The sequence below is a fragment of the Akebia trifoliata genome, chromosome 8 (genome assembly GCF_017979445.1).
Source record: "Akebia trifoliata isolate Shusen 1 chromosome 8, ASM1797944v1, whole genome shotgun sequence".
Classification (NCBI taxonomy): domain Eukaryota; kingdom Viridiplantae; phylum Streptophyta; class Magnoliopsida; order Ranunculales; family Lardizabalaceae; genus Akebia; species Akebia trifoliata.
Window position 1 is genome coordinate 52,550,573 of NC_141382.1, and position 9,398 is coordinate 52,559,970.

Consider the following 9,398-nt stretch of genomic DNA (forward strand, 5'->3'; position numbering starts at 1 on the left):
AGAACATAGATTTTGCAGGAGTTACTTTTGATGACTTTCTCTTTAGATGGAATTCTTTTTGTAACAATTAACGACTCATCTTTCATTCTGTTGTTGTTCTTTGAGAGGCCTCCTCGGCCTCCCTATATTTTCTTCCCCTTTATCAATATATTATACTTATCAAAAAAAAAAAAATCCATTGGAAACCAAAGAACTTTTTAGATAGCTTTGTAGAGGTTATAATAATAAAAATCATAAAATTTTATTTTAAGCTAATCAAGATTTTAAAATCTTAAAAATAAAAATGTTTATTCGTGAATTTTTTTTTGTTTCTAAAACATGAAAACTGATCAAAAAATGTAGACTTGGCCAAATTTTTAAAAACCTAAAAGTTGGGCCAAATCGACTCATTTCTAGGACGTAGGTTACGCGATTCGAATCGTGTGCTTGGGTCAGTCTGGACGAGTCCAAGATTACGCCCCCAACACAGCTCAAACTCGTCCTAGCAGGCCAAAACCTTGCTCATCGGGGCATCGCTAAGCCATTAAAAAAAAACGGCTGATGTTCGCGGCCATCTCCTCTCATGCATGGGAGTAAAGCAAGAACTAAGAAGGTGGTGTTTAAAAGCTGGATATTTTTGGTGCCTTGTTGATTTGCCGCATTTTTTTTTTTTTTTTTTTTTGTTGCTAAATCTACGTTTTAAAGACAAGATTCAAGAGAGTTCCTCCCTCTCCCACTTCGCGTGTTCACTTAGCGAGGGAACCCAGCGATTTCGGTCTGCAGTGGAGACCAGTTGTTCGACGTAATTACTCTGAAGAAAAATCGAATCGCATGGTTATATGATGATCAGATGAAATGGGTAGCCTCCAAAAGATTCCAAGTTGGGAGTATTATGGTGGTAAGGATTAGCAGACGCTCCATCTCTTGCTTCTTTTCTTCAACCTCTCCATTAAAATGCTCCTTTGATAATACAAATCCACCCAATATGCATTTAAATTTGAGCTCCAATTTAAATTCAAGTGTGAGTAAAGAAGCCGAGACCCAGCTTCCGAACCTCTTAGAAACAAACATCAAGTTTCCCTTCTTAGATTCTTCTTTTAAGATTTGCAAGACCCTTCTCCAGTGCAATCAATGGTCGGAGTCAGTAGAAATGGAACTGCGGGGACTGAATGTCCAACTGAACACCTACATTGTCAATCAAGTGTTGAAGAGTCTCCCCAATTCTGATTTGGGTTTCTGTTTTTACACCTGGGCTGAATCCCAATTGGGTTTTAAGCATGACCACTTCACTAACAAATCCATGATTTGCTTGCTTCTTAGAGATTGCAAGTTCGATCTTTTATTACAGTTTTTGCAGAGAATAAAGGATAGTGGGTTTGTATTACATCGTTCTGTGTACCGTATTCTTATTTCTGGCTTCGTTAGAGCCGGTGTGATTGATCTAGCCATCCAAACATTTGATGAGATGGTCAAATCTGATTGCAGGGTGTTTAGTATAGATTACAATAGATTTATTGCTGTGTTAATTAAAGAGTCACGATTTGATTTAGCTGAGCACTACTACGGTAGAATGATCTTGCAGGGGTTTTCTTTGAGCTCGTTCACCTATTCAAGATTCATCTCTGGTCTGTGTAAGGTTAAGAATCTGAGTTTCATTGAAAGTCTTCTGGTTGACATGGATAAACTTGGCTCTGTCCCTGACATTTGGGCTTACAATATATACGTGAATCTCTTGTGTAAGGAAAATCGATTGGATGCGGCTCTTGGGGTTTTGCGGACCATGATTTGTAAAGGGAGAGATCCAGATGTTGTTACCTACACTACGCTCATGGATGGATTGTGTAAAAGTGGACGATTCGAGACTGCAATTGAGATTTGTCATGAAATGATAGGTAGGGGGTTTAACCCAGATGGCGTAACATGTGGAGCACTAGTTTTCAGTTTGTGCAAGCGGGGGAAGGTTGATTTGGCTTATGAGCTTACAGTGGGAATGATGAAACAACGAGTGGCAATGAGTATTTCTGTTTATAATGCTCTTATTAGTGGATTTTGTCGAGTTGGTCGAGTTGATAAAGCCCAAGTGATCAAGTCGTTCATGAGAAGGAATGGGTGTGAACCGGATTTGGTTACTTACAACATACTGTTGAACTACTGTTGTGATGAGCTCATATTAGAGGAGGCAGAGAAGTTGATGGAGAAGATGGAAAGGAGTGGGATGAGACCTGATAGGTACAGCTACAATCAACTTCTCAAAGGTCTCTGTAAAGCTAACCGTTTGAATAAAGCGTACCTTATGATGGTGAATAAGATGGATATCATAGGCTTGTGTGACGTTGTATCTTTCAACACTCTCATTGGAGCACTCTGCAGGGCTAGCCGCACCAAAAGGGCCTACAATTTATTTGAGGAGATGGGTCAAAAAGGGATTGTCCCTGACGTTGTGACCTATACCATTCTCATAAATGCTTTCTTTAGAGAAGGCCGTGCTGATTTATCTGAGGAACTTTTCGAACGAATGGTTGGGATGGGTTTGGTTCCTGATTGCATCCTGTATACCACAATGATTGATCATCTATGCAAGACTGGGAGAATTGAGCTGGCTAGGACCTTTTTTGTCAAAATGGTCAACAAGGGAATAACCCCTGATGTAGTTTCTTGCAATGCCCTTATAAATGGGTTTTGCAAGGCTTTCAGGGTGAGCGAAGCCATGCAACTATACGAGGATATGTGCAGTAGCGGGTCCCATCCTGATGAGGTGACCTATAAGTTGATAATCAGAGGGCTTGTACGGGAAGAAAAGCTTTCAATGGCTTGTAGGGTTTGGGACCAGATGATGGAGAATGGGTTTACCCTTGACAGAGCAGTTTCTGAGACTCTGATCAATGCAATTCGCCTGAAGGATGCATCCTTCAAGAATATCAGAACGGGTATGTAGCTTGTAGTTCTTGACTCTAGACTTTAACAGAGTTTCACTTTTGAGCTATGTCAATTGCATGTAATATTGACTACCCTGTTTGCTTGAATGATTTGCTTTAGAGGAAATGTATTGGTTCTTAGCATGACTGACAGTGATAACCATCTCTACATGCAACTGTGATATACACCATCAATCAGCTATCTCTTGTCTAAACCATCGCCCAAATTTGAACTGATTCAATGACCCTAACCATCTAACATTTATATACTCTTGGGCAGTCAACAATGGCATGTGGATTCGCCAACGGAAGTTAATGGGATACTTAGGACTTTCCAAGCCATGAAGGTCTATCATCCTCCTAAAAGGTGGATTGGTGAGCACATGTACCAGTTGCATGCAGAGATGGAGACATTGGCACTATGCAATATTTCTTCTTGGTTTTTTAAATAGTTATGGTGAAAGTAATAGAACTGTGTTCTAGTTTCTTTTGTTTAGCTGCTGTTTGAGAGGCTCTCTCGGCCTCCTTGTACTTTGTTTCCCCTTTCTCCTTTAATATATTATAGAACTGTGTAGTAGGATAAAAATCATCATCTTTATTAACAGTAAAGATGCTTGTGTGGATTTCCCTTTCAGGTTTGAATCGCTGGAAGTAAGAGTTATTCCCTTCTTTGTATGCTCTTACAAAAGCCCATGGAAGGCAGAGAATTGAACAAGAGGGCTTCACTGGCTGCCGATGCGAGCTGAAGCAATCTTTGTTGGTACCTTGCAGCTTTTTCCGGCAAAACAGAAGGAAAAGGGCAGTCAGGTTTGAACTTTGAACTTTTTCCATGCCTCTAATAAGGTTTTGTAATGGTCTTAAAGAAAATTGACGAAAGAAAGACCAACTGTTTCTTCTGAAAATACATATTTTCTGCTTTCCTTCTTAAGGAAAGATAAAGGGAGCGGTGAAGCAATTCATGGGTGGGCCACAGATTGGAAGTCATACTGAATGGGCACTCTAACCATTTGATTGACAGTCAAAACTAAAGTTAAATCAGGCTTGATAAGGACATTCGAAAAAGGGAAATGAACTCTATATCAGTATGATTTTGGGGCTTATAGACCGTTCAGAATGACACCCAATCAGTTTCCAGAATTCAATTCATTTCTACCTTGTATATATTAAGTCTCACAAAAAGAAACATTATGTCTAACTATATCTCGCTAATCACTATTACAAGCATTCCTCTTTTTTTTTTCTTTTTTTTTTCCTGTTTTGGAGTGTAAGCTTGGGGTAAGCAGGCTCCACCAGGCTTCATTTAATTGTAAAAAATGCGTACAAGTGTAGATATATGCACGCTACATCTTCCACAGTAAGCTTGGTAAGTTCACATGGGAACTTATTCGGTAAAAGCAGTATTTATTACAAAAAAATTCCAAGAAATCAATGGTTTGTTGACAAAAGTTTGTAGAGAACTAATCAAATATGTGCTTGAGTTTGTCTATGGGCTATTGATTAACCATTGTCACACATCTCAATTAATCTCTCAAAAACTTTTGCTCTTTGAAGATCCTGTCCCTTCATTCCTATGTATCTTTGAAATCTCCTCTGCTTCTTTTGTAGTTTTTTTATTTATTTTTTTTGAAAAGTTCTTTTGTAGTTTTCCTCTCTCCTTTTAATTGGTTTGTATGAATTTTTGCAGGAATCAAAGACACGCATTTTCCAAGGAAAGGAAAGTTCGGCCGATGCTTTTGCCTGTGATAATATTATATTTGTTTTAGTGAAATCCTCCCTCCTTTGGTAATTCAAAATCTTCTTTATGTTCATTTACTCACCTCCTTGACTAACTGTCACTGTGCATTAGAGAGACTAAACATGTAAAAAATAAATGATTAAAAAAAAATCAATAGCAGCATTTTAATTTTATATTTTAGTTTGCCTTTCTCTTCCTTTTTCCCTTGTGCATTCAACAAATTCTTTGAGAGGCTTCAAGGCTCATGAACCTAACCTCTGTGAATGGATGCCGACTCCCCCCTGCTTCCAATAATGGAAGTCAACTTGGTATATCTATCAGTTTGGGTAAAAGCAGCCAAATAAACTTAAAAGTAGGTCCAGTTTTGTGCATCTAACTCGTATTCATCCTGAGAATGTGGTAGGATTTAGAGAAATGCTAGCAAGCAGCGCCTTTAATGTGCTGTGCAAATGCATTATCATTAAAGAGGAGAAAATATATGCATTTTAATTCAGACAGATGCGATGCTGAAAAAAAAGAAAAGTATGAGTACTTTAATTTCAAATGTGACTTTTTAAGGTATTTTTTGGGTCTTGCTGTCACTGGGCCCGACAAGTTGGGTCAGGTTGATGGTAGGACAGAAATGATGTAACAACCTTAAATTTATTGATGGAGAAAATAAATTTACACTCTATCCTACAATTTTGATTAGTGCACTATGAAATCTATCAAAGGTTATGTATACGAGGGGAAATTACATTTAGAATAAGGAAATCTGCAAGACCTTGAGGCATTACATGCTTGCATTTCTTGAGAATTAATGAAACAGAAAATTGTGGAATATGAGCTGATTTTCTCTGTACCATTATCTGTTTCTTACCCGTTCTTGAAATCTTCTTCGAGAATGAAATGAACTTTGCAATGACAAAGTAGGACATGGATTTATAAATATAATTCTCATAAAATTAAATGAAATGGGAATGACAAGGTTTGAAGAGATTCTGGATCCAAATTGGAAGAAAAATATATATAATTTATGTTTCTCATAGTAAAGGTTTTGCACCCTTACGAGGAGCTCGAGATTTTTTGAACCCATGTAAAAATTCTATCTTTTGCTTAATTTTTTGGAATCTGTATCGTTTAATCATCAAGGAATTCTATTTTATGGAAGAATAGTATTTGATTCATTTGAAAAATGTAATGTGATCTACTTGTTTTCATCTACTTTTGTTGGAACAAGTTAACACCAAGAGTAACTATGTCATTAGAAATAATAACCAAAACAAGTTAGATGATTTCTGAAAATGCTGCCATAAATCTCTCTACTTCTTTACCTTTCAGCCTTACAAGTGATTAAGTAGGCTTGCATTGGCTATAATCCAGATATCGGTACTTCAGTGATGATCTTCATTACCCAAAAGATAGCAGATCAAAGGGAAAGGACTCAATTCGTTCATCAAATGGATATGATCACTACTTGGCTCTTTGAATGTCAGGTACATGGCCAGTGATTAGAACATGAATGAGAATGCATGAAACAACACATTAGACACCATTCCTTGGATGCACCTTCTTCTTAACTTGACAGTTATAGTCATGAATGCTACTGATGCACCCAAACTTCCTCTTCAACTGCTTCCACATACCCCCTTTTCGAACATCTTTCCCTATTTGTCTCTTCATTTTAGAGCACTCTTTCTCTAATTCCATCACCCTATTATCCATTCTCTCCATCTCAATCCTCACTTCCTCACCTTCACTGGCCATCACCAGCTCTTCCTTTTGTGACCCATCGTCAGATTCCTCGATCCTGCTTATAATTGTCTCTCTTAAATGCAGCTGACCCACAAACAAAGCCTGCACCACCACGCGCAGTGGCAATCGCTTGTTCTGTGCAGCATGAGTACATGCTTTGGGCGACATTTTCTGGCAATCCAACATCTGACACACCTCCTCCCTCTCTGACTCTGTAAGGTAGCTGTGCTTATCCAAGTAAATATCGATAGCATGATATATTCCATCTGAGCCTCGTTTGGTTTCAATTGATGTTGCAACTGACATTCCTGCTAATGATATGAAGGTATCCTTGTTAAGTTCTACATCACTTGCTACCTTAGCCAAGAACTCTTCTATTAGCTCTGCAACTGTAACAAGTCCAGTAGTGTCCGAAGAAGTATAATTGGCATAGAATGCCTTCAAAATCCTTTTCACGCATTCGGTATCATATTGCAATTCCCTAGCATAACCTTGAGAAGGAATCAAGAGATCTTCAACGCTGGCTTCGGTTAGTTGTTTTCCTATCCTTAATTCCAGGTTCGTATCTACAATTCAAACTCACTTGCAAGGCCATTGCAGAGTAGAGCATTTCGAACAATAACTTGCAAGGAAGAAGACTTGTCTCATCAGGCAAAAGCTTCACTACCGTTTCAATGACCTCTTTCTGGTGGCTCTTCGTACAAATCTGCTCACCTTCACCTCCAATCCTGACATGAGCCCACTTCTTCATGTATCGTAAAAGAGACCCAATCACATATTCTGACCGTACTCCAGCCTGAATCATCTTTGTCATGGTGAGCTTGTAAAGCCGAAGAGTTAGATTGGTTAAATCTTCAGACTTCCAGTCCAGAACAAAGAGTCTTCTCCTTGCATTCGGCATGTATCTATCATCATTGCCATCATCTTCGTCTGTAGGATTCTCAATTGGTTCTCCAAGGAGGCGGGGATTGAGAAGGGCCTTTCCAACCAGGGAATCCAAACAAGTATCTACCAGGTTGAGATACACCGCTTGTTGAAAAACATGTTCTGTAGTTTGGAAAGCCTTAACAGATTCATTCCAGAGGGGGGAGACATTAAGGTGAAAGAAGTTGAGAGTCTTATTAAAGAGGTTATTGGGACTATAGTCTTCGGTCATCTCCAAGTAGTACGCAAGGCAAATGAGGGGAACAACATTGTCAGCAGACATGTTGGGTTCAAACCCATAGAAGAAACTCATGGCTAGCTCGAAGGTTTTTGAATCCCCAGGTATGTCTGGGAGAGAATAAGACACTGCTTCATTTTGGTTCTCCTTTAGTAAGATTGCTAGCTTACCCGATCTTGCAATCAGTAGTTTCTATACAAGAAGAAGAATAACAATGAAATTTAAGATAAAAACAATGATATCAGATAGATTAAGTTCAGGACACTTTTTTTTTTTTTCTTCAAAATATAAGTTGTATTCCTATTGTGTCTTGGTATCAAAGATCACATGGGGTGGTAGTTGGAATGATTCTTACTCTGTTTAAACAGTAGGTCCTTCCATGCATGTGTAGATGGACGTCTTGTGTAATTGTCGACTTGGAAAACCTGAAAATCAACATGTGAGAATGATGAAGAATGGCACACACACGCACACACACAAGCACAGAGAGAGAGATTTACCAAGAATCTCTGGTTTGTTTAATGGCCATGTTGTTTTGTTGATCACTAGTTTCGTTTGGGAATGAAGTGGTTGTTATGTTATTGTTTGTTTTAGATTTTGAAGGTGTAGGAGAAGAGATTTGAAGGGATTTGTTTTGCTAGAAACGTTGACTCAGTTCATATTTTGGATTAGCTGACATGGAAGAGGAATACTACTACTACCCCCCCCCCCCCCCCCCCCCCTCTGTATTAGGATTCCAATATGTAACATGAGAAAAATATGAGATTTTGTTCCCATTTCATAGTATCAAACAAGGTATGGGTATTTTTAGATAATTTCAACTTAAAAAAAAAAAAAAAAAAAATTCCCAAATCCTATGCAATTTCAAATCCACTCCCTTTTCCATAAAATCTTTTAAAACACTTTATTTTATTTCATCCTTCCCCACTATCGAGTTGTCTCATTTGAATCATTTTAATATCAAATAAGATAAATCATTGAAGACGGTACAAATTTATTTGTAAGTTATAATTTTTTTTAAATAACATACAGTTGATTAGAAGATACTAATCACAAGATCATGTTTTTATTTAGAAATAAATATTTAAATCATTAAAAAAATATTATTTTTATAAAAAAAACTGATTGAGTAGGATGAGTGTTATTATCTGATATTTTGAAAATATTAGATTAGTCATACTGTGATAAACCTAATCATCATCATCATCATCATTGTCATGACTGATATTTTCATCATAAATTGATCTTCATCGTTATGATATTAATTTCCTTCACAATATCGTTGTCTAATTTCCTATTTATACTTGCATACATACAAGGTATTTTGATAAAATATAAAAATCATCTTTTCTAGAATGAGGGGTATATGAGTAATATAAGTTGCAGTTGGGCAACATAATGTAACCCCAAAAAATAGCTTATTAAAACGGTATTTTTACTGCTTTTGTAAATTACTGGAACCGTATCTTTGGCATTTTTGGTGGAAGATCTCGAAAACGCCCGCACTTTTGACCGTTAAACTTCGAAGTGTTCCGTTTGACTAGGACTACTTCCAACTTACAGAGTTACAGTTACAAAGAGAGATCACTCTCTGGCATGGTTTAAAACTCGGTTTCGAGTCCCGTCCAGGCCAAATACTGAATTGTTTCGGACGAATTTTCCGATACATTTGAGATGTCTAGTGCAAAAAAAAATGAACGTGAGATTATAAATCTCGTCCTAAAAATTGACTTGTCCATTTGTCTCGTCCATGCCTGATACCGAGACAACTCGGATGATACATCTCAGTCTCGGACGAGTTTTGAAATCATGCTTTCTCATGTGTTTTGAAAACATTAGTCTCAACGTTGGAGGCTCACCATCAAACTAATGG

General features: G+C 37.7%; 1 protein-coding gene and 1 pseudogene across 8 annotated transcripts; one reads left to right on the top strand and one right to left on the bottom strand.

The window, feature by feature from the left end:
* Positions 1 to 338: 338 nt before the first annotated feature.
* LOC147397765 (uncharacterized) lies at positions 339 to 6,828 on the top strand. Of its 8 annotated transcripts, XM_086449683.1 has the most exons (8): positions 339 to 877; positions 1,562 to 2,906; positions 3,175 to 3,269; positions 3,530 to 3,701; positions 4,579 to 4,676; positions 5,992 to 6,104; positions 6,448 to 6,582; positions 6,689 to 6,828. In XM_086449683.1, exons 1-3 carry the CDS (start codon positions 830 to 832, stop codon positions 3,237 to 3,239), a joined length of 1,458 nt encoding a protein of 485 aa, XP_086305809.1. In that variant the 5' UTR covers positions 339 to 829; the 3' UTR covers positions 3,240 to 3,269; positions 3,530 to 3,701; positions 4,579 to 4,676; positions 5,992 to 6,104; positions 6,448 to 6,582; positions 6,689 to 6,828. The 8 variants fall into 8 exon arrangements, with proteins under 8 accessions (XP_086305809.1, XP_086305802.1, XP_086305803.1 ...); XM_086449676.1 differs by having other exon boundaries at positions 339 to 2,906; positions 3,175 to 3,345; XM_086449677.1 differs by having other exon boundaries at positions 339 to 2,906; positions 5,950 to 6,104.
* Positions 5,993 to 8,054, bottom strand: LOC147397766 (BTB/POZ domain-containing protein At5g17580 pseudogene; annotated as a pseudogene).
* Positions 8,055 to 9,398: the final 1,344 nt, after the last annotated feature.

Bases quoted from the DNA above. Each gene is read 5' to 3' on its own strand.
- LOC147397765 (XM_086449676.1), top strand. From the start codon at position 830: ATGAAATGGGTAGCCTCCAAAAGATTCCAAGTTGGGAGTATTATGGTG. The intron at 2,907-3,174 runs GTATGTAGCTTG...ACTCTTGGGCAG, and splicing joins CTTCAAGAATATCAGAACGG to TCAACAATGGCATGTGGATT.